Source organism: Acomys minous, assembly GCF_964271855.1.
Source record: "Acomys minous genome assembly, chromosome: 8".
In the NCBI taxonomy this organism is placed as follows: Eukaryota; Metazoa; Chordata; class Mammalia; order Rodentia; family Muridae; genus Acomys; species Acomys minous.
The window spans coordinates 88915588-88939900 of record NC_140489.1 but is presented as its reverse complement, the minus strand read 5'-3'; the positions used below and the strand labels follow the sequence as shown (position 1 = coordinate 88939900).

At 46.8% G+C, this 24313-nt stretch overlaps 2 protein-coding genes across 8 annotated transcripts in view; one reads left to right on the top strand and one right to left on the bottom strand.

The window, feature by feature from the left end:
* Positions 1-672: 672 nt before the first annotated feature.
* PDIA6 (protein disulfide isomerase family A member 6) lies at positions 673-17972 on the top strand. The gene is made up of 13 exons (XM_084792737.1): positions 673-792; positions 4295-4436; positions 8433-8490; positions 8920-9046; positions 10795-10901; positions 12376-12506; positions 12718-12832; positions 13468-13608; positions 14347-14431; positions 14529-14601; positions 14756-14914; positions 16781-16877; positions 17535-17972. Exons 1-13 carry the CDS (start codon positions 759-761, stop codon positions 17601-17603), a joined length of 1338 nt encoding a protein of 445 aa, XP_084648863.1. The 5' UTR covers positions 673-758; the 3' UTR covers positions 17604-17972.
* A 338-nt stretch (positions 17973-18310) lies between these two features.
* Positions 18311-24313, bottom strand: part of ATP6V1C2 (ATPase H+ transporting V1 subunit C2) — a 42982-nt gene continuing 36979 nt past the window's right edge. For 4 of the 7 annotated variants that reach the window (XM_084792738.1, XM_084792739.1, XM_084792743.1 and 1 more), the window contains 4 exons: positions 22167-22304; positions 21269-21366; positions 18702-18834; positions 18311-18546 (listed from right to left, as the gene is read on the bottom strand). In XM_084792738.1, the coding sequence (XP_084648864.1) occupies positions 18457-18546; positions 18702-18834; positions 21269-21366; positions 22167-22304 (459 nt within the window). In that variant the 3' untranslated portion in view covers positions 18311-18456. The remainder of the gene's footprint in view (positions 18547-18701; positions 18835-21268; positions 21367-22166; positions 22305-24313) is intronic. The other 3 variants (XM_084792741.1, XM_084792742.1, XM_084792740.1) reach the window with 2 other exon arrangements.

The following is a 24313-nucleotide window of genomic DNA, read 5'->3' as shown; positions in this document are numbered from 1 at the left end:
ATCCCCAGGCATTATTTTTTAAGTGTGTCTTACTCTGTTAGCCTTAAAACACCTTTGTAAATATTGCGAAGCAATATCCTCACCCCCAAAGCCAAGAACATGAACCCTGCAGTTAAAACTCTGAAGGTCTCAGGGTAACATGAACGAACAGGGCTTTGCAGTCAATTTAACAAAATGAAGTGTGGAGTGATGCTATATACAAAATAAGTTTGGCAAATGGTTTTCATTGAATACTGACTCCGCGTACAAAGGAATATACAAGTCATTTAATAAGGTAGCGAAAACACTGCGAACCAGGCGCTATTCTCCCAAGGAGTGAGGACTGGAAGGGGCCATAGGAAAGGCAAAGAGGTAAGAATATGAGGGACTGAGAAAAATAAAGATCTCAGGCCTGGGTTCTTCAATCAGCCCAGTAAAAATTGGGGTAACCAGGGGGACTCGCAGGGCTAAGGCCACACTTTCTCCGGTCCTGCCCCTTCATTCCCCGCCTATCCCCGCCCATCCCCGCCCCGCTCAGGTCCGCTCCACCGCTCTTCCCCGCCCCCACGGGGAAAAAAAAAAACCAACCCAAACCGGTAACCTCTACCCGGCCGCTTTCCATTGGCCATACACGTGAGCGACGTCCACAGTGACCAATGACCGACGGCCACGGCGCGGCGAGCCCTTCCGGCCCGCCCCGCGCGCCGGCGCACCGCCCGCTAGAAACCGAGGGCGGGACGTGGGCGCGGCAGAGCCGAGGCGGCGGCGGCGCGGACGGAATGCGGGTGCTCGGCATGGCTCGCCTGGGGCTCGGTAAGCGTGGTCCTGCGGTGGGAAGCTGGGCTGAGGCAACCTGAGGTCCCCGGGCCGCGGAACAGTCTGGAGTGGAGGAGTGGGGTGCCAGGCTAGTCTGGGGACTTCGCGGCGAGCAAGGCGGGAGAGCCCAGGCGGGGCCTTCTGCAGGAGGCCCGGGGCAGTCGGGAACTCTCAGTCTCGGCTCCCCTCGAGTGCGGTCCATCCCCAGTCCAGCTCAGTCTTCGCTTTTAGAGGCAGGTAGCAGAGGCCGGTCCCGAAGGTGCTTCAGGAGTGGACAGTGCCCTCCGAGGGAGGCCTCACAGCTCCTGAGCACTTCAGTGCTATTGAACGTCCACCCTGGTGCCCAGGAATGATGTTTAGCGACTCAGTGGGTGAATTTGGTGTGGCCTTATACATGGCCTTACAGTCTCTGACATTAGTTAACGCAGCCTAGATCCTGACTGGAAAGTAGGGGAGGAAGGTGGATCCCCGCACTCCCTACCCCTCTATTTACTAACTGAGACCTGAGACCGGGAACATATTTTCTCACCTCTCTGCCAGTGTTTTGCTTTGTTTTTTTGTTTGTTTGTTTGTTTTTTGTTTTTTTCCTTTCAACCGTGTTCACCCTATGAGCGTTAGTACATGTTTAAAGAGAGTAAGGAAGAAAAAAGAAGAAGAAAGAAAACTACTACTTACTGGGTAGAGGGCAGATGAGAGGGAAAGATTTAATCTCTAGTTTTCCCAAGAGTGATTCTGTCAATTAACTCATTATTTTAATCAGGTAGTCAGCCTTTTTTGGACACCCTGCTGCTGGCGGGTGCCAGGCAGAAATGTTACTGGTGTGAATTTATAACACCCTTAACTGCTACAGAGATTGAATAGGAAGCTACAGATGGCAAAACCATCTGCACGCATAGATCGTGGACCCCGGGTGGGAGTGAGGGGCGGGGCTCTGTTTCTCCGTGGGGCGCATCATCACGGGCTAGAGTGGCCTTGTGAATTTTAGAAGCAGAACTTGATGGGTCAGCATTGACCTACAGTATTGATGGGTGCAAAAACCCCGCCTGGGAGCTGGGGGTGTTGTTGGCTTGGAGAGCAGGTGCAAGGGGCAGTGTGTTCCTAACCCTGTTTGGATCATCTTGGAGCCATCGGTGGGTAGGCTGAGACAGGTAGACTGAGGCAGAATTGGCTGGCACTGCTTCTCTTTGGCCTTCGGGGCAGCAGGGGAGCATGCATGTTTTCTGCAAACACGCACAGGGATAGGTGGTCACTCCATGGCACCTCTTCCATGGGTGATTTGTTTTCCTAGACATTGTGTTAAGACTTCCCTTAATAGATAGCTACCCAATAAAAAATCCTATCGAGGGTCTAAGACCTAAACACCTTAAAAGTTAGGATGACCGTCAGTCAGAAGTAGATTGCAATAAGGTTCTAGTGTTGTCTTGGAGGTAATAGTCCATAATGACTTTTTGTAGAAAGTGTCTGTAACTTTTGATTTTTTTTTTTTCCAGCTTTGAAATTTTTACAAGACTCAGTGTATTCAGCAAGTATGAATTAAAAAGTTTCATAAACATGATAAACTTCTTATAAAGTGATAGAGCTCACTGGGCATGGTAGCACATGTCTTTAATCCCAGCATTCTGGAGGCAAGCTCTGTTATTCCCTTTACTGAGCAACCCCATCCAACAGATAAAATGCAAAATCTAAGTATCATATGACTCTAACTGTTCGTTCTAGGAGCTACAAATAAAAAGACAAAGCAGAACAGGTAGCGATGCTTTGAATTGATTTTACGTTAATGACTATATTTATGATTACACCCCCATTGGGTATATCCCCTAATGATGTGCTACCGTCTCTATTTGTGGCTTTGTTGCAGTGGTGAGATAGTCTACACGGATGTTTCTCAGCTTACATCCTGTCATTAAGCCACACTTATCTGTACTTAACCTGTCGTGATTTTTAACACATGAGGACCAGTATGAAAAAAATATTAATAAAATTTGTTTACATTTTTCTCCAACTCTTTGGAACCAGTATGCTTTTTTTTACCCTTGGGGAACCTCAATTTGTAGTAACTGCATGTGGCTGATGGCTTCCGTAGTGGGTGTGGGTTTGAGGTCACAGCCCCACTGGCTGAACTGGCATCTTTGTGAAATAGATGGAGGACCTCCAGGGCTCCCGTCATTGACTCTGGATTCCCGTCCTGACTTAGGGCCTTCTGTTCAGATCTTCAGTGTCCTTAGCCTCTCCCACTGCGCACACATACCCGCATAGCTCACTCCCATCTCTAGGGAGAAGCACCCCTCCAGCCCGCACGCCTCCTGCTCTTCCCAGTTCTTCATAATGAAACTCACCGAAATAGTTGTCTGTGTTCTCTAGACTTACTCCCTCAGCTCCTCCCATCCTCTGCCCACCAGCTCTTGGTTATTTTCACTGTCACAGTAGTAGCCCAGGTGCTCAGAGATGACTTGGTCATTAAATGCGGTAGCAGCTTCAGCTTCCCTGCTCTGCCTCCCGGTCGTATGTTAGCTGTTGTTCACTCCACACTTGTTATGTGGCATCACTCTTAGTAAAGACCATGTTTATTTCATACATTCTCCACAATACTGGCCATATCTATAATTCAAATGCAATGTACTTCTTAGACATTTATATTAGCATATATTAACTATACAGAAGAGTGGGTTTCTTTGTGACATTTTCATACATGTACGTAATGTACTTTGACCGTGGTCACAGCACGTGCACACAGGCCATTCATTGCCTTTTCTAGTTCCCACTTCCTCTGGTCTCATTCCTCCTCAGTAGTTCCCTTCTGTTATGTCTTTGTACTTGTGTGTGATGTGGGCATATGTGGCACATTCTCTTGAGTGTAGAGGTGTGTGCCCCTGTGCCTGCACCTGCAGAGGCCAAAGGGACCTGTTGAGTGTCTTCCTACACCACCTTATTCGTGGCTGGCCAGCAAGCTTTCCAGATGCCCTACCTCTGCCCCTCCCCTTCTCCGCAGTGGTGTTACAGGGCATGTAAAGCCATGCTCAGCTCTTTACATGGATCCTCATGCGTGCAAAGGAAGTGTTCTTATTCACTGAACTATTTCCCCCACTTAAACATCTTTAAAAACAACAACATGGATCCCATCAGATGCAGTGTTCTTAAATAATGTATCTGTTTATTCATGCCAAGGCATGCAGAATTAACAACTTGTAAACGGGAGTTAGCTACTCAGCCACTTCATATATTTGCATTGACTCAATGTGAGCCTTTTCTTCCTGTGTTTGCTTACTTAGAAAATAAGGATGATTCCTAGACTCTAGCTAGCTATGAAGAAGTGGTCTTACTTGGAATTGGAAGCAACAGCTTCCAATGTTTTGAGAGATCCATGCCCTTCACGGTCAGCACTACAACACAAGAGCAGGGGGCAGACCCTGGCCATCCTCTTCTGTAAGGGCTTTGGGTTGGGGAAGGTCCTCATGCTGTGGAATGTGTTGTCACTGCTGTGTTTTTGTCATTTGTCCAGGTCTGGTGAGCTGTACCTTCTTTCTGGCAGTCAGCGGTCTGTATTCCTCTAGTGATGATGTTATTGAGTTAACACCGTCAAATTTCAACAGAGAAGTTATTCAGAGTAATAGTCTGTGGCTTGTAGAATTTTATGCTCCATGGTACGTATTATAAACAGTTGTGCTTTTTAAAGATTTATTTTGTTTTATTTGAGACAGGGTCACTAGCTCTGGCTGACCTGGAACTTTATGTAGACCAGGCTGGTCTTGAACTTGCTGAGACCTGCCTGCCTCTGTCTCCCGAGTGCTGGGATTAAAGGTGAGCATACCAGGCCTGACAATTTTTAAATGTGTGTGAGTATGTGGGTGAGTGTAGGTGTCCTATGTGGTCTGGGTTGGTCTGGAACTCTACCATTTGGGTCCAGACTAGCTTAGAATTTATATGCTCTTGCCTGGGGCTCCTGAGAACTGAGGTTACAAAGCTGGACCACTAGATCCAAACAGTCATAGAAGCAGAGCCTGGAAGATGGACTGCGCATGTCAGGTCTCTTGAGCCATGGAGACTGAGTCAGCTGTGGGGTGTTCTGGCAAGAGGTCCCGAGTGGGTAAAGGTGCTTGCTGCCATGCTTGGTGGCCTGAGATCAATCCTTGTGACCCACATGGTGGAAGGAGACCTGGGGCTTTCATACATACACAGAATGCAGTGTTGCATTCTTTTTAGTTGAAGCATTTGATGAAAAAGAAAGCAGGGATACATAAGTGGAAATTAAGTAACATGTGTACAGGATTGTGGCTGTCAAGCAGACTGTAAGACCTGTGAGACAAGCTAGCTCTACAAACTTATGCCTCTGAAAATGAGCTGACAATCAGGATGGACTCTCAAAAGTGAACAGCAACTTTTAAGCTTTGGGAAGGGATATTCTTAGTTACTTTTACTGTGGTAAAACACCATGACCAAGCAATTTTTAGAAGAAAGAGTCTATGTGGGCTTAGAGTTCCAGAGGGTTAGAGGCCGTAGTGGTGGAGTAGAGGAAGCAGACAAAAGGCATGGTGCTGGAGCAGCTGCAACTAGAAATGGGAGGAGTCTAAACTCTCAAAGCATGCCCCAGTGATACACGTCCTCAAGCCAGGCTGTGTCGCCTAAGCCTGTCCAAACAGTGCCACCTACTGGGGACTGAGTATTAAAATGCCTGAAACTTGCGGGGGTCGGGGAGGGTGGTTCTCATTTGAACCACCACAGTAAACGTATAACACGAATTTTGTTAATTTTAATGCTGGATTTTATTGGGTTGCCCTGGCTGGCCTTCAACTCACTTCCAAATCTTAGGAAAGCCTTGAACTTGTTCCTTTGCCTCAGCCTCCCAAATAGCTGGGATCACATTGAATTCTGAAGCCGTTTAGGATGTGACCGGTGAAGGTTCTTTGGAGGAATCTGAAATAGTTCTAGAAACTTAGCGTTGCTTCTCAGCAGATTATTTAAGGGTGAATGTAGCAAGTGGAGATGCGGTGTTCAGCCTTCATGCCAACACATTGCAAGTCTGGCTCTTTTTAATGCTTTGAGTATCTTATAAAGGTACTTAGATTTTTCAGTCCAGTTGTTGGTTTCTGTGGTTAGCCCATCTGCATTAGTACAGGCAAATAGTACTTGTACAGTTTGTTGAGTTATTAAATGGCTCTGTGAGATGGTTTTGCACATGCTGCTGCTGCTTATCACTTGTGTCATGGGTAGTTGCTTTGTTTCTGGGAGCTGCAGCGCAAGAAAACAGTTTTCCCTGTGAAACTTTACCAGATGGTGTGATTTTGAAGGCAAGTTCTGGATGTGGTAGGTAACAATTTCTGCTCGCAGTTTTATGCATAGTGTTCTGAGTAAGGAATGCCTAATTAGAACAGTCACTTTTAGCCTTTTTATGCTTGGATTCTAACAGCCCAGGGACAACCTCAGATTCCTTCATGGAATAAACGCAGTAGATGTTGAGTAGAGTGTATAGAGTTGGGTGTTATGGCATGTGCCATTAGCACTAGCTCTCCAGAAGCTGAGGCAGGAGGATTGAGTAGTTCCGGGCTACGTAGCAAAACCTTTTCTTTAAAAGAAGAATTAAAACAATTGGGAGATTTAGGCAAGGGGATCAGAAATTCAACATCAACCTCTGGACCACATGAGACTCAAAAAAGAATAAAAGAGTGGAGGGGCAGAGCATGCATCTTAAAGTACAAATTGAGTATCTCCTATCCAGAAGGCTTGGGGTCAGAGGTGTTTGACGTTTTTCAGATTTTGAAATATTCACACAAATTTTACGTGTTGAACAACTCTAATCTAAAATTCAAAAACCCAGAACTAGCTGTCACATAGTGCTCAAAGGCTTCATGCTTGAATGGTTTGCTTGTTTTTACTTTCACAGTGCCAGGAGTTGAACCAGGGTTTTGCTTACACTGGGCACTGGCTACATCCCCACCCCTGGATTTAAAATTTCAGGATTATGGATACTCAACTTGCACTTTTCCAGAGTAATATCAAGAGGCACCTGCAAGTTTAACAACTTTGTAACTCTAAAGTTGTTGTATGCATAAGGATGTTAGAGTGTTTGCAGCAGCTGTAATGACCGTGAGAATAGCTGTGGTGTTTATTCATGGCAGCCATTATGTTGTAATCTCATCAACTGTGGGATGTTACATTTATACTAAAAAGAACTCTTAAATTTCTATCACAGCGTAACAAAGTAGATTCATTTTTATGTGGTGCTGTGGTATGTATTTAAACAGTTTGAGTCCTTAGATAAACTGAAACCTAAGCCTTGTGAAAATTTGACTTCAGGATTGTGTCTTGCCTAAGTAACAAAGCATATATATAAGTATGTCAATGAACCAATTAAAGGCATTGCCCCAAAATAACCTTGATTAAAATATTGGGACTTTCAGGTCCCTCTAGAGTATTAATCATGTGGTATCTGTGGCAACATGATGGAGCAGTGGCCACAGGCAGGCCAGCATTTGAGTCAAGTCATTTGTAATCTCTATTTTATCACTTATAGATAGCTAGGGCCTGTCCTCAGCTTTACACAAATCCAATGACATCCTTAGTGACTGTGAAGATTGGGTCTTTAGAGACCCGGGTAGAAGATAATCTTTTTAAAATGTGTACCTTTTTAAACTATGTACTATATTGCCTGTAGGTAAACTACACTGTCTGCATACAGTGGCCTTTATACAGCAGTGAAAATGAATAGTTCAGTTACTCTTGACCTTATTGATTAATAGAAATAAGTTTCTGTCTTGTTTATATATAGTATGCTTTGTTATATTTCACAGCAGGTTTTGTTTGGGATTTGGCAATTTGAGAGAGGATCTCACCATGCTGTCTTAGCTGTACTGAAACTCGTTCTGTAGACCAGGCTGGCCTTAAAGTGGTCTTCCTGCTTCTGCTACTCAAATACTGGCATGGCAGGTGTGCTCTGCCCTGCCTGACTTACAGTGGATTTGTTTTTGTTTATTTGTTTGTTCGTTTGTTAATGTATATGAGTGTTCTATCTGCATGTATGCCTGCATGCCAGAAGTGGGCATCAGATCATATTATAGATGCTTGTGAGCCACCATGTGGTTGCTGGGAATTAAACTCCAGACCTCTGGAAGAGCAAACTGTTCTTACCACTGAGCCATCTCTCCAGCCCTACAGTGGGTTCTTTATAAATGTTGTTTTATAGTATTAGTGCCTGTAATACAAAGGCTTTTCCTTTGTGTCTAACAGGCCTGTTCCTGGTAGTGAGCAAGTGATGGAGTTTATTTAATGATTATGGTTTACTGAAGTTTTTATTAGGATGATGAAAAGCCAGTGTCCTAAGTACAGTCACTGGGCCTGTGGTCCTTGGCTTCCTGCAAGCTCCCAGCCCCAGGGCATCCTGCTGGGTAGACCACTAGTGGTCTTAAAATATTAAAAGCTGAGCCGGGCGTGGTGGCGCACGCCTTTAATCCCAGCACTCGGGAGGCAGAGGCAGGTGGATCACTGTGAGTTCGAGGCCAACCGGGTCTACAAAGCAAGTCTAGGACAGCCAAGGCTACACAGAGAAACCCTGTCTCGAAAAACAAAAACAAACAAACAAAAAAAGCTGAAGGTTCCAAGGGTTTAACTGTCATCTTATTTTTGCCTTGTTTCTGTTTTGGAAGGTGTGGTCATTGCCAGAGGTTAACGCCAGAATGGAAGAAGGCAGCAACTGCATTGAAAGTGAGTCTCTGAAATTTCTCATTCACCTGTGTGTGTTTAAATGTGCAGATGGGTTTGGTTTACCCTGGGAAGTTAATTTGCGTAGTGAAGTCCTGAGTGCTGGTGGTGTTGTGAGATACGATGTTGGGGAAGGGTATGGGACAGATTTTACCTCTTCTGTTGTCTGCTTTTATTTGGTCTGTTTCCAACATAAATTATATAGTTATCTTAGCGATGCTGGTTATGAGCCTTCTGTGTCCAGTCCTCCTCCACGCTCTCCTTCCTGTCTGGACTTGCCCTTCACCCATGTACCACTTCAGTTTCTCCTGGTTTTCAAGGCCTAAACTCCTCGGTGGTCCTTATAGCTTCACTCATTCCTTTACTGTGTGTGCTTGAGTCTGGTGGGGCTGTAGTGGTAGGGGAAGGAGGTAATCATCTGTATTTCCTCAGGATGTTGTCAAAGTTGGTGCAGTAGATGCAGATAAGCATCAGTCCCTGGGAGGTCAGTATGGTGTCCAGGGATTTCCTACCATCAAGATATTTGGAGCTAACAAAAACAAACCAGAAGACTATCAGGGTAAGGACTCTTCCTATTTCCTTCCCCTATAAGCAGTACTTTATGTACTGAGTTAGCCTGCCTTCTGCAGTGTCTTAACCATGCTTTCTATAATGGCATACAGCACTAACTTGTAGATAAGGAGTGTGTGTGCCTGTGCCTGTGCCTGTGCCTGTGCCTGTGCGTACGCATTTGAATTATTTAGGGTAGTTGGAGACTGACACCTTTTTATCTCCATGCCTTTTTCATTATAGCAGTTTAATATTTAATAAAGATCTATTTTCCTCCCCATACTGTAAGACTAGGGTCTGGCAAAACATGAATGATACTTAATCAGAATTGTTGTGTTGGGACAGATCATAGTCCTCATGAAAGTGTTGTGCATAATTTTTACATTGTGAGGCAAATTTAGGACCACTTTCAGGAGTTTTCACCTTCCACCATGTGGATCTCAGAAATTGAATTCAGGATGTCTTATTTTCTGACTTGGTGCTAAGCACCGTTATCTCCTGAGCCATCTCAACCTGGCCTAACTAAGGTATTTGGGATATAGCCAGCCCTGTGGCTTTACGGACGAGCAAGGCTGCTTTTGTACCAGAACAGCAGAACTGAGTGGCAGCAGAAGGCAGCGTGGCTTCAAAGCTGAATAGTACTTGCATGCATATGGTCCACTGTAGAAAGATCAGGTGCACCCTCTTTCCCTAGATGAGTTCTGCTTTGGTGTTTTCTGCACAAAGGGAGGGGCAGGGACACTGGCTCGGACGTAGAGCTGTCTGCAGTTAAGTGGAGGGCTGCTTTCCTATTGAGTCTGGCCATCCAGTTACCTGAGTACTTACTGAGTGCTCCCTCTGTACACTTGGTCTAAGACTCCAGGTAGATGCCTGACCATAAAAAGTCTGTGTAGACTTTTCATAAATTAGGCAGTCAGAGATTAACAGCAGTAACCAGTAGTAAAATAGAACAGTAACAGTTGGTGGCTGTGCTCTCACTTTCAAGAGTTAAGACAAACCATATTCTTGGACTGTGGCTAAGTAAACCATAGACAGTGGGAACCACAGTGAGGGTGGCTCCTGTAGTGTTTCCCTTCCAATGTGATGTTGGAGAGTCTATTTGAACTTGGCCTTGAACAAGACATGTGTTTTCCCTGCTCTTCTGGGCCGGTTAGTAGCCCTGGGGTGTGTAGTTTTGGGTAGACTCTCACACTTCTCTACTGTTGTCTGGTGGAGGTTTGTTTTGTTGTTGAGCTAGGGTCTCCTGCAGCCCAGGCTGCTCACTGAGTTTAATGAGGTTGTTACTTAGGATTGAGTTGATCTTAACAGCTGAACTGGAAGCAAAAAAAAGGGGGGGGGGGCCTTGAATGTTTTCTCATTACTTGTACTCTTTCCACGCATTTCTGTCTACTCTCCATGTCTTAGAAAAAGGATTGTTGTCTCTCCCCTCACCTCCCAGATTTGGGGATTTCCCCTACTCCCTGTTTTCCTGACGAGATATTAAGCTTCTTCTGTGTCAATCTTGGATGTTCAGTAAATATGGCGTTTTCTTATTAGAAGATGTTGGTTTCAAGACAGTGAACAGAAAGATCTCATTCACATTAGTAATAGTAAACTAAGGAACTAGAAAGTGCCGCAGTGAGTGTATGTGAGAGCCCAATACCACCAGCTGCCTCTGATAGATCTTCAAACGTGGGTGTCAGGGGGGCGGGCACTTGTGTAGAAGGCCAGCCTGAGAGGTTGCTTGCCTTCACCTGACTATTCTTTGCTGTCCTGCAGGTGGCAGAACTGGGGAAGCCATTGTAGATGCTGCCCTCAGTGCTTTGCGTCAGCTCGTGAAGGATCGCCTTAGTGGGCGAAGTGGTGGATACAGTTCTGGAAAACAGGTAAGGCTATATGATGCCAATTTTAGTGTGTCTGGCTTTCTACCTGAATGTGTATGTGTTCCTTACAGAGGTTATCATGTGACCTAGGCTAGCCTTGGATTCTCTCTGTAGCCAAGGATGACCTGAAACTTCTAATCCTTCTACCTTTACCTCCCAAGATCTGGGATTACAGGAGTATACCATCCCTGTCCATAGCCCCCTGGTACTATAAATTGGTAAACTTTCTATTAAAATATAAATAAGAGTGGTTCAACTGATTGGCGGGGGGTTAGGGATTGGGTGAGCCACCCAGCCTGTTCATTGCCATCCTTAACAGTTACAGGGCACACCTAGTCAATCCTAGATCATCTTGCCACAGTCTGAGAGTGAGGTTCCCAGGCAGGTGTCTTGGGCCCTAGGCTGGAATGGAGAACTGAACTACAGAGAGTGAAGGAACTCTGTGCCAACCAAGGCATCAGGCTCTGGCGTCCCATGACCCTCACAGTTCCAAGAGGAGTGTCATGGACTCACTTCCCAGATGGCCTTACATGAGCACTTGGCCTGTACCTGGAGCAGTGAGTCTGCTCATGGGAAGTTCAGCAGGAGAAGCAGGGCAGAGGAAGAGACAGAAGCTTCTGTCCTAGGAGTGCTGTTTTCATACTTTTGTATAAAATGTGAAGCTTGACTGTGATGCCCAGGCAGCCTTAGAAATGAAGTGCTGAAGCTCTTTCTTTCTTTCTTTCTTTATTTATTTATTTATTTTGGTTTTTCAAGACAGGGTTTCTCTGTGTAGCCTTGCCTGTCCTGGACTCACTTTGTAGACCAGGCTGGTCTCGAACTCACAGCGATCCGCCTGCCTCTGCCTCCCGAGTGCTGGGATTAAAGGCATGCACCACCACACCCGGCATTGAAGCTCTTTATAAGATGGCTCTCCACCCTGTCAAGAGGCTAGTAAAGCTAGTTTTTGATAGTCTTAGCGCTATCCACGGTGACCCTGTTGCCTTGTCTCTGCCAAGGTGGTTAGCCAGGTGACAGCAGCACAACAGACTAAACTGTTGGTTTGGCTGAAAAAATTTCAGGTCAAAGGGTGTAGGCTCATGGCAGAGTCCTTGCCTGTCATGTGCACAGCTGGGGAAGGAGAAATGCTAGTTAGTGTGAGCTGTCGCAAATGATCTGGACTTCAGACATGAGAGTGAGAAGCAGCTGTATTCGCAGAGTGCTGTCAGGGTCTGCACTCAGCCTTGCTGTAGGGTACTTGAGCTCTTCATAAAAACAGCAGGTGCAAATCATATGTAGTACAAATGTAACAGGAATTGTTTACAAGAAAGACTGTTACCAGGCACAAGTTATATTAAGAAATGCTTCCAAATCAACCATTCAATAATGCTTTTCATTTATTTGCTAATAAACAAATCGAAAACTTGATCACCTTGAAAATGATCAATTTGTGCTTGCAGTAGGAGTGGTGCTCACTATTGTCATGTTGCTGTGACAGGGCAGAGGTGATAGTTCAAGTAAGAAGGACGTGATAGAGCTGACGGATGACACCTTTGATAAGAATGTCCTTGACAGTGACGATGTTTGGATGGTTGAGTTTTATGCCCCATGGTGTGGACACTGCAAAAAGTAAGTGCCTTCTACCAAGTAGTGTAGTCAGTCATGCGCTTCCAGTGGAGTCACCCAGCTTGTGTAGTACTGTTTGCAGATACAACAGGGGAGTTGGCTAGTGTCCAGATTTGGGGTAGTGATAGAAGCAAAGGCTACCGAGATATGTTTGCGATGTGACATAAAACGGATTAGTGTAAGGACCTGTGCTGTGCGTTCACTGTTTCTATAGCCTGGAGCCAGAATGGGCTGCTGCAGCCACAGAGGTAAAGGAGCAAACGAAAGGAAAAGTGAAACTGGCAGCCGTGGACGCCACCATGAATCAGGGTCTGGCCACCCGATATGGGGTGAGTGTGTTTACAGCTCATTTACTTTGAGAAGTACTTAACAAATACTTGACTCCCTTCACAGTAGGCAGGGGCATGTTTACCCATCTGTAGAAGAAGAGATAGTGTCCTCACTGTCCAGTATGGAACTCAGGACTTGTGCATTAGTTCACTATCAGTCCACTTGGCTTTGGATGCCCTAGGTTTTACAGGTCTACTCATCTGGCTTTTGAAAGTTGATCCTCTTGCTCTGGAGTACACACATTGTATTATTAAATACCGAGGGCCTGAACAAGGTTTAACCGAACTCCACAATTAATGAACTTCGGACTGTGCTTCCAGCTGGGAATTGCCCCCCTGTTCTGGTGATGTAAGCCATGGCTGGCATGCTAAACAAGTGCTCTACCACTGAGCTATGTTCCCTGTGCTTACGGATTTATTTTGAGATAGTGTTTCATTAAGTTGCCCACGGTGGCCTCCAACTTGTGGGCCTTCAGCCTCCCAAATAACTGGAATTAACAGATATGCCACCATGCTGGCCTGGAGTATTCATTTGTGATAGTGAAGTGGTTTTAGAAACCATAAAGATTGTGGGGGTTTGTTTGTTTGTTTGAATTCAAGTTTTCATTTTAAATATTCTGCTTGCACTTTGATAGATAAGAGGATTCCCTACAATCAAGATATTTCAGAAAGGCGAGTCTCCTGTGGACTATGATGGTGGACGGACAAAATCTGACATAGTGTCAAGGGCCCTTGATTTGTTCTCTGACAATGCCCCACCTCCAGAGCTGCTTGAGGTAAAGTACTTCTTCTGGTGGAGAGGAAGCTTCCGGTCAGCTGATGGAGTTACTGTAGCAGTGAATCCTTGGTTCAAATGGACTCCTTGCTTTTATTCTATTTTATTTTATTTTTTAAAGATTTATGATTTATTATTTATACCGTGTTCTGCCTGCATGTACACCTGTGTGCCAGATGAGGGCACCAGATCTCAGTATAGATGTTTGTGAGCCACCATGCAGGTGCTGGGAATTGAACTTAGGACCTTTGAAAGGGCAGATGGTGCTCTTAACTTCTGAGCCATCTCTCTAGCCCTGACTCTTTGCTTTTTAGACAGTTTGACTGTGTAGCCCAGGCTAGCCTTGAATTCACAACAGTCTTCTGCTTTTGCCCCATAAGGGCTGAGATTATTGGCATGTGCCTCCAGTGACTGACTCCTTTCCTTTTTACTTACTGCTTTTCATAACTCTCTGCATACCTCTCTGCAAAAGCTCACCTAAGCTTATAGAGTGGGTTCAGTCACACTTGGGCAGCTGGAGCACCTGGCGTGGCAGAGGCTCTGCTCTGGTGTTTGTGCCTGTAAGAACTATTTCCAGTGCACAGATGTGTGGCCAGTTTGTACACTGTGGGAGGCCAGGCTGTGCCAGGCATTTCAGTTTCAGAGACTGCTTAGGTGGCACTTTGTTCTAGGGGGTTCTAGATGACAGATCTGTCCTAGGAGCCTCACATCTTTCCAACTGCTCTTGTCTTGTGTGCAGATAATCAACGAAGACATCGCCAAGAAGACCTGTGAGGAGCACCAGCTGTGTGTGGTGGCCGTGCTGCCCCACATCCTGGACACTGGTGAGCACATGCCGCTTCTCATCACTGTCACTGCTTAAAGCGTTTCCTAAGTGAACTGATTTTATTTCACCTTCAAAATATTTTATCTTTAAATCAGGAGCTGCAGGCAGAAACTCTTACTTGGAAGTTCTTCTGAAACTGGCTGACAAATATAAGAAGAAAATGTGGGGGTGAGTTCCAGAGCTTAGCGTCTTACCTCTGAGAATGGGGTGCAGACCTCCCTGGCTCTGCTGTGGGTGTTCTGTAGTGTGTGCCTGTGTTCCTTGTTGCTTGTCAGCCCTGAGACCCAGGGTGTACACGATAATCTAAGTTCTGCTTTCCCAGGTGGCTGTGGACCGAAGCTGGAGCCCAGTATGAACTGGAGAACGCACTAGGGATCGGAGGGTTTGGGTACCCTGCCATGGCAGCCATCAATGCGCGCAAGATGAAATTTGCTCTTCTCAAAGGGTCTTTCAGTGAACAAGGCATTAATGAGTTTCTCAGGTAATTTTTTTTCTTAGTTGCTTATTGTTTTTTCTGTTGGGCTTTGTTGCTTTAGATTTTTATATTGTTATATGTAAGCCAGACAGTAAGTAAAACATTAGAGTAATGAGCTGTTTATAATTGTTACTCTCTCTGTGGCAGTGACTCCATGTGCATGGTGAGGCTGTCTCCTGCTTTCCCTTCCTTCCCTGTCATCTTGCACGTTATCCTGCCTTGTACTGATTCTCATGAGGTCTTACACATGCGTGAAGCAGCTGTGCCTTGTCCATTCCCACCCTTAGCCTGGACTTGGTATTTGTATGTGAAAATGAGAGTGCCTACCTAAGGTCCTCCTGCTGTTGGCAAACATGATGGGTTCTTACATCAAAAACTAGTTTGCAGAGCTCTCCATTCTGCCCTTCTGTTCACCTCTTCATAAAATTCACTTTATCACTTCTTGGGCAAATATAAGGCATTGACTTAAGGAGATTGAGTTTCCCTGTCCCTGCTTTCTTCCTTGTTCATTTCTCAGCCACCATGGGAAAGATACCTGACACAAAGGATACGTGAGGGCTCTGAGCTTCCTGCTTGGTAAAAAAGTGTAGGACTGGCACTGTGCAGAGACACACTGTCTTATAAGTGTGCCTGGAGCAGGGGCTACACTGAAGGGAGGTGGCATTAAGACCGTTCCTGTACGTTCTCTTAACATCAGTAAATAAGAAGTGAGAGTGTACATTTTCCTCAAGCATGGTAATAAATGGAACACAAAGTAATGATTGGTTTTTTGGGACACGGTCTCTCCATGTGGCTCTGGCTGTCCTGGGACTTGCTCTGTAGATGAGTCTGGCTTCAAACTCAGAGATCTGCCTGCCTCTGCCTCCCAAGTGTGGGGTTAAAGGTGTACGCTGCTGCCGCCACCACCCAGCAATTAAAAATAAAAAAAAAATTTTAATCCACAAAAAATTAATAGTATAAAACCAAGCCCATTGTAAGAGACAGCTTTTCACCTATCCCAGTGGTGTGTGCCTGTTGTCTGGACATGCGGGAGGCGAAGGCAGCAGGATCAGCTTGGGTTATAACAGTCTCAAAACACCACCACCAACAAAAATACCCCACAAGACAGTTTTTAAAACACGAATGGAAATGGTGGTGCCTGTAATCCAGCAGTTAGTAGAGGCCAGAGGACCAGGAATTCAAGACCTGTCTGAGCTTTCTGAGACCCTGTATCAAAAACAGCCACGGTACCATTAGAAGACAAAATGAGTTTCTCCCTTCAGTCATACTGAGTCATACTTGAGGACTCTGATGATCAGGAGTTTCTGAATACAGAATCATCTCACTTGAAGTTGTTTTGTTTTTGTCCAGGACAGTTGATGTCACGTCAATTCATGGCTTCCTCTCTTGCTGCCATCCTATACTTTTTTGTGGTTTGGTTTTCCAGTAGCCCAGCTATAAGTATTTTTCTTGGATAGATGTTCAGGTCTCACTGCTAAGCTGCATTATGTATCAACATTGTGTCAGCCCCAGTGAGGAATGGTTTACCTCACTAGTGCTTTCAGGCTCATGGGCTTAGCAGACAAGGCATGGACACCTTTGTTTGGATAATATATCCCTATCTTATTTTAAAACACTTTGTTTTTGCTTTTGAACTTAGTAGTGCCTGGCTTTAATGAGTGGTCTAATAAGTCTCACTCCTGACTGGTGTTTCAAGGCTTGAGGCTCTTCAGGAGGCATACTACAGCAAGGGGTGGTGCCTCCACCTCTCTGTGTCTGTGTAGTAGCTAGCATTCCTCTGTTCCTTATAGATGCATTTCATCTTGACAGTTTATTCGTTCCTGTTTATTTATTACTCATATCTAAATGTGTGTTTGGTGTTTTTTTCCCAAGGGAACTGTCTTTTGGGCGTGGCTCCACAGCACCCGTTGGGGGTGGTTCCTTTCCTACCATCACTGCCAGGGAGCCCTGGGATGGTAGGGATGGTGAGGTGAGTGGCACTGGAGGGCTCTCCCAGCTTGTGCATACCTGGAAACCAAGCCCCTTCAAGGGCAGTGCTCCTGCTGTCCTACCAGCATGCACCTCACTTTCAGTTTTAGAGAAAGAATGTTCTGCTAAAATCACAATTTAGAGCTGGAGGGGTGGCTCAAGATGGCTTACAATCATGTGTAACTTCAGACCTGGGCCCTCTTCTGGCCTCCCTGGGCATTGCATGCTCATAGTAAACAGACATACAAGCAGACAAAACACTCATACACATAAGTAGTTTTTTAAATTACAATTTAAAGGTCAGGTGATCTTGGTTTCGTGTCTGTAATTCCATAAAGTGCTACTGAAAAGGCTGAGGCAGCAGGATTGCCATGAGTTTGAGACCACACTAGACTGAGCTAAAGAATGAAGCTCTGAAGCTCTTTTTCAAAAACTCAAACAGAAGCCCAGGTGTGGTACCTGTCTGCAGTCAGGTGGGAGGACTGGGAGGCCAGCCTAGGTTACATCTGTGAGACCTCATTTTGTCCAAGGTCTCTGGTTTTCCACCAGAGTTATAGCTGGTCCAAAAGCCAGGCTGTAATCTAGAATCCCTCTAGAATTTGCATTTCTTTTGAAACCTTTGGTCATCTGAGGCTCTAACTATCACTTCCTGTCCCAGCTTCCTGTGGAGGATGACATTGACCTCAGTGATGTGGAGCTCGACGACCTGGAAAAGGATGAGTTGTGAGGGCCGCAGTCCAGCCTTCAAATTTCTTCCCTTGGAAGCGAGCAGTTTTCCAGTAGTGAGGTTTTTTTCCTGTCAGCTGTCTGCCACTGGCCTTGTGAGCAGCACTTGCCAGCCACTGGAAACATTGCAACAGTGAACCTCAGCGTCTCAAGAAAACACTGAAGAATTCTATGAATTGTAGCAGTGAATTGGATTGTATTCTGTGGCATATTTTGACCAAAACTGGGCTGTTGAAACATTTTTCCCTCCTAACTGCTGCTTGGATGTTCTTGGAGGCTGTTTCTTATGTATAGGGTTTTTAAAATGTGATTCCTTTGTTTGAATATTAATGGCTTTTTCCATTAAAGAATAAAATGATATTTTGGACAATGCTGATAAATGTATGAAATTAGTAACACATCATAAAACCAGAGTCTGATGTGTAGCCTGAAAATTAGCCCTATGAACTATTGACCCACATCATAGCCTCCCTGTAGAAATGTTTTTAAATGGAAAACCAGACTTTTTGGCAGGAACGTGTGGAAAACTTGGTACGAAGTGAGAACCTCATTCTAGGCCCCAGAGTCTGCCTTCGACTATACCAAGTTTTCTATGTTAAAAACCCCACAAAGACATGAGCCTGGTGGGTCACCAAGTTATAGGCATTTCACTTTATGGAGAATGCTTGGGAAAAAGTCTGAAGTTAACATTAGGACACAAGAAAAGACTCAGAGGACTGAGCACTTTATTGTAACTTAAAAAAATAAATACATTCTAACTAACATCTGGGAGTATCTTCTGAGTCAGAATCCTGCAAGACTTGGCTGTCTGGCTTAGAGCAAGGTCTGAGGCTGCAGTGAAACAGGCTGGCCACCTAGTCAAGAAGGCTGAGGTCGATGTGGAAGTACACGTAGGGGAAATAGTCCTGGTTGCTGAGCTGCAGTCCAGGGATCTCCACAGATGCCTGCGGAGCAACAGCAAAGATGGGTCTTGTTTTTTAAGGGATCCAGGACAGCCAAGGCTACACAGAAACCCTGTCTACAGGAAAAGACAATGTCCCCCCACCCTCCTGCGTGTAAAGACAAGACACTATGCATCGTGAATCCCCCCGATACCTACATCCAGTATGCTTGCTGCAGCAACTTCATCCAGGTGCCGGAAGACAGAATTAAGCACCTCTCTCAGGCGCTTGGTGGCTGACTTTTTATGGGGCTGCAGGAGCACAGCCTGGAAGTTCACTGGAAGTCCGTACCTGCTCAGACAAGGCAGGCCAGTATAAACAGCCATGAGGGCCTGGCCAAAGTATAGGAGCAACTCAAACAAGTGATTTTGGGATGGAGATGGCTCAGTGGTTAAGAGCACTTGCTCTTCCAGAGGGCTCCAGCTCAGTTCCCAGGACCCTTGTCACATGGCTCACAGCTGCCTAGAACTCCAGCTCCAGGGAATCCTACAGCCTTCTGGCCTCTGTGGGCACCTCTGTGCACATCACACACACACATGCACACACAGAAATAAACTAAAAACAATGAATGAGCCAGGTGCTATGGCACACACCTTTAATCCCAGCACCCAGGGAGGCAGAGGCCGGTGGATCTCTGAGTTCGAGGCCAGCCTGGTCTAACAGAGTGAGTTCCAGAATAGCCAAGACTACACAGAGAAACCCTGTCTCGGGGAGAGAAAAAAAAAAAAAAGAATGAATGGCTATAACTGACACAACTTAGGAAAACAAAACTATAGGGCCAGGTAAGGTCTCTGAACTGTGCTGACCATTTCTGAAGGTAACAGCTTATGACAAGAGCTCATGGCCCCCTGCCACCAACGGATCTGAACTTTACAGGTCCCCATTCAACTGTACACTAAAGGACAACCCCAAAAGTCCTGTCAAGGCATGTTGCTCTTGCTCAATCTTTTGGATGTGTAGAAAAGATTTTAAGTCTGCCCAGTCATTTCCTCAAGAATCACTGTGCCTGGAATGCCCATTGTTCCAGAACAGCCTTAAAGTGTGTCAGTGAGCCCAGGTGTGATGTCTGCCTGGCCCGTGTGTCTGTGCTACTCTGGGCCCCAGGTGAGTGTCCTCAGGTGTCCTCTCACCTAACACCTGAATTTCCTAACTAGAGTCTGCTGTGGAGACCAGTCAGGCGGGATCCGTGGATGCCACCAACGTGACTGTGAATCACCTCCTGGCTCCCTAACCTTCCCAGCCTTCTCTGTGGCCAAAGTATCCCTGGAATATGGTGGTGCCTTACCTGTTATGTCTGCAGAGGCCTCAGGTGCCTCTGCTTTTGTTGGCCAGAGAGGCCCCTTGTACTTACTGCCTGTCCTTCCCCAAGGCAAGAGCCATACTGCAGGTGAGCTGATGGCCCAGTTAATCAACTGGGAGGCAGGTGTTTGCTCACCTAGCCCAAGCTGGCCAGAAACTCTTAAGTGATCTTCCTGCCTTGGCTGATTACAGACATAAGCCACCACATTTGGCTTCAGGGCCACCTTATCCTCCTAAGTCCTACAGATTTCTTGGCTTTTTTATTGATGACATCCAACCTGCTAACCCTCCTGTGACAGTTTAGATGAACATCATCCTGCAGGGCTGGCCTGCAGCCATTCTCCCATGGCTGGTCGTCAAGGTGACACCCCAGAACACCCCCCAGACTTAGTAAAAGAAGCTGCCTCCTCTGTGGTGAGGTCAGCCACTGGATGGTGTCTTGCTACTTCTGGGTGCAGGCTTCCCACTACTGCCCCATCCCACTATCGTTGAGATTTAACATGAATGAGCTGGTTCACTGCCCCTTGAGAGCCAAATCTGCACACCCACTGCTCTCCTCTGAAAAACACTTGCTGTTTGATTCTCTTCCTATGAAAACATTGAGAATGACACATATCTGAACATTAGATGCTTGGGCTGGGTGGTGGGGTGGGGGGAACAGAACCATTAAAAAAGAAAAAAGAAAAAAAACATAAATAAATAAGCACACACCAGGATGTGTTTGCTTTTAAAATCACATATTCTAGCCGGGCGGTGGTGGCGCACGCCTTTAATCCCAGCACTCAGGAGGCAGAGGCAGGCGGGTCACTGTGAGTTCGAGGCCAGCCTGGTGTACCAAGTCAGCCAAGATAACACACAGAAACCTTGTCTCGAAAAACCACACGTGCTATGGTTTGCTCTGTGATACTGGGGACTGAACTCTGGGCTTCCTGCGCGTAAGGCCAGTGCTCTATCAATCACTGAGCTACACCCCATCCCTGACAGGTGACTTGGATTCACATTTGTGCTTATCTGTGGTTACTTTCATTTTAAAATGATAGAAAATGAGACAATAATTTTTGTAGGTGTAGCTTTCCTATGTTAGTGGGGGAGCTACCTTGAGGACTGCCCTTGGGGAGTAGAGAAATAAGACAGTCTGAGGATGTCTCCCAGGAACCACTGGGGCCCTGCAATAACACAGGGGCGCTGTATTGGGTACACAGGTGAGTGGGGCAGGCAGACCACACAGGTGTGGCAGGAAATGAGTGAGTCCTAGAGAACAGATGGCCAGCTGCGATTCCTTTGACAGAATGGAGACAATTGCTAAGACACAGCCACAGAGAGCAAAGGGCAGGAGGGTAAGGAGAGAGGTGGGGACAGAGCACCCGAGCTTTCCCTCCAGGGCCTGTCACTCAATGCTAGCCATCCCAGCATTCCCACCACGCACCTGAGCACAGACTCCACAAATACTCTCAGGGCCTTTATGTGAATCCAGGCAATAAAGGCCTCGCTGAAGTTCACTTTGAGCCATCGAAGCAGAGGTCCCTGCAGAGACAGGAGAATTACATTAGCCTCTGGACACTTGCCTGATAAAAGTCAAGAAAAGGCTCACTGTATACAGAGCAAGCCCTGAGACCAGAAGAAAGGACGGAGCCAGCAGAAGCATAGATGGTTGGAAGAGCCTGGGAGGCTCAGGACCTCTGCATGCAGGCGCCTGGCACTGGGGAAGTTCTGAGGACAGCCACCAGCACATGCGAGCAGCCACCTCAGACCAGGGGTGGGTGGGAAGCTAGACAGCTCTTGATCCCAAGACTGTCACTGGCATCTGAAGGCTCTTGTCTGACACTGAACAGCCAAGAAGCCCACCTCATAGGAAGGCACTGCCCGAAGAGTCCAGTCCATCCAGACACCCACGCCAGGGCTCTTACAGCCCCATGTAGGCCATAGCTGCTGCTGCGGAGCCTGATGTGCTTTGGGGCAGCTCCAATCTGACACTTCTAGCTGCTGAGTAAAGCTAGAGGTGGCCCAGCCAGAGCTGTCAGGGAGGTAAGCTGAGTGACCAAACCACCCACCCTCCAGCCAGAGCCCTGCCCATCACCAGTCACCAGCTCCAGCCACCTTCAGCCAGGGCACAGGCATTCCTCCAGCCAACAAGCCCCATTCCCTGCCTGGAGAGTCAGCTCCAGAAAGCCCATGAAGGTTAGGACAACGGGATTCTGGGCTCCAATTCCAGCCCTCACAAGCCAGAGGAAACAACAGCAAATGCAAAGATTTGATCCTTAGAGGAGCCTCCGCTGGGGAGAGAATTGAGCCAGGGACCCCCCAGGGTTCCCTGGGATGCTTACCTCACCCTCGCCCTCACTCTCTCTGTCTCTGTCGGTCTGCCCCGCAGCGGGCCTAGCAGGGTTACCTAGCGGGGTTACCTTAACCTTGTGGTCCCGGTAGGTGGCTGATCCCTTTTTAAGAGCAACACAGGAAGTTTGCTAAAGGTACAGAAATTATTTATTAATCTTTCAGCAAATATGCATCAGGATCACAAAGAATTCTCATGGCCTGGAGAGCATGTACAAGTGAGCTCTAGAATCTGGGTTCATGGAAGGGTGTGGCAGGGGTCCAGGGCCTGTGGTTTCAGACACTAGGGACAGAACCAAACCTACATGCCTGACCAGGTCAGGACCCCAGCAGCAGCCAAGACAGCTCCCGGAAGTATGACTGAACTATCCTGACCTAGAGAGCTCATCTATCTGGGCCCTGACACTTAGGAATAGCTTCCTCCTTGCCATTCATAGAACACTTTGGCAAATCACATGCAGGACACTACACAGGCATACTGCCAGGCCATTTTATCCTTTATCCCCCTGTCTGCAAAAGGGTAAAAACACAGGGTAACTCAACCCTGTGTTCCCAAAGCAACCCAGCCCCTAGCCCCCATGGGCTGGTACTGAAAGGATATGGGACACTTGGCTGTATCCACTCCCAGACCAAACAGGAGAGATTCTCAGGGTGCTGGGGTGGATTGATTGAGGTCCTCACTGAGCCTCTCACCCACACAGCTTCTGAGTGTCTTCCAGGAGCTCTGATCTCACATACACATGGAGACTAGAAGATTCTCTGGGGCAGTTGGGCTATGCCATGTTAGGATACCACCAGTTGTCAATCTGAGCCCCAAGGAGCAGGTGGCAGGCTTGCTTGTGTCACTCTAATACACAGGGTAGGTGCCAAATGTCCTACTTCACCTATAGGAAGGGCTTTCATGATCTGGCCTCATCCAGAGATACTGCAGGGACTCAGTTGGAAGAGCAACAGTCCAAGAAAAGCTCCATTAAGGGCCAGGCTAGGCAGTTGTGATGGACAGGGTCCCAGGAAGCTGAGCTCAGGCAAGAGCACCACTGGTTTCTGTTCTTGTTGGTGACAGCCACTCCTGCCAGAGTGTGCCATGTCTATGCCATTGCTCCAAGGAACTGAGCACCCTCAAAGGCTCAGGGCCCAGGCCTCCAGCCAGGCCTTTCATCTTCAGGAGCCTTGGGTAGGCCCCAGTTGATTTTGGATCTAGGCACTGTGGGTGATGGCTCAGTGCACACACTTGTCACACATGAGTGCGTGTGCATCTATGTTTCTATACTCCAGGGAGAAGGGTTAAAACTCTCCAACATGGGGCTGAAGGTGAAGGTGTCACTCGCTTAGCAGAGTGCTAGACTACCATGTACAACACCTTCAGTTCTGTCCCCAGAACATGCACTGAGCACAGGCACACACACCTCTAATCTCAGCACTCTGTGGGTAGAAGCAAGAAAATCTGAAGTTCAAAGTCACCCTCAGTTGCGTATCAAGTTAGAGGCCAACCCGTGACACAGGAGATCCTCTCTCAAAAACAAACAAAAACAACAGCAACATAAAAACCCCAAGGCCATGAACCACCATCAGATGGGGGTTCCTTCTAAGGAGGAAACAGCAGGCAGGTGGCGCTCCGAGAACTATTTTGGGGGACTCGGTGGCTTGTGCTTTTTCCCAAAAGGGTGGATGAGAAAAGCCTCTCAGAGCAAGGTCAGCTTGGATATGCACAGGCTGTCTGCCCGATGTGGGAGGAGGCCTGGGGCAAATATTGGGGCTGACTGTGAAGCTCTGTGCCTGCCCAGCAGCCCTGCCTCTCCTTAGGCACATACTTAGAGCTGTGGGCACACACAGGCTTTCCTGAGGACTCAAGGACACTCCACTTACTTCTCCCACCTATCACTCAAGTGACACTAGAAGGTGCTCTGATGAAACCTCCCTCTGAAGGGGGGGGGGGGGGGGGAGAAAAGGAACCAGAAAACATCCATCCAGACAAGTGCCTTGAGAGTGTGGGGCTGAGCCAGCACGGGACAGCAGAGTCTGGAACACCCTTTGGCAGAGCACTGGGATGATGTTTTCAGAACTACAGATTCTCAGTTCCACACTGAGCTCTCAGTTTTGCTCTGGTGGTGGAGGCTGATCTCCACAAAGTTTCTAAGTG

Coding starts and splice junctions, on each gene's coding strand:
- PDIA6 (XM_084792737.1), top strand. CDS start 759: ATGCGGGTGCTCGGCATGGCTCGCCTGGGGCTCG. Junction 13,609..14,346: donor CACCTCCAGAGCTGCTTGAG/GTAAAGTACTTC, acceptor TCTTGTGTGCAG/ATAATCAACGAAGACATCGC. Junction 14,432..14,528: donor GCCCCACATCCTGGACACTG/GTGAGCACATGC, acceptor TCTTTAAATCAG/GAGCTGCAGGCAGAAACTCT.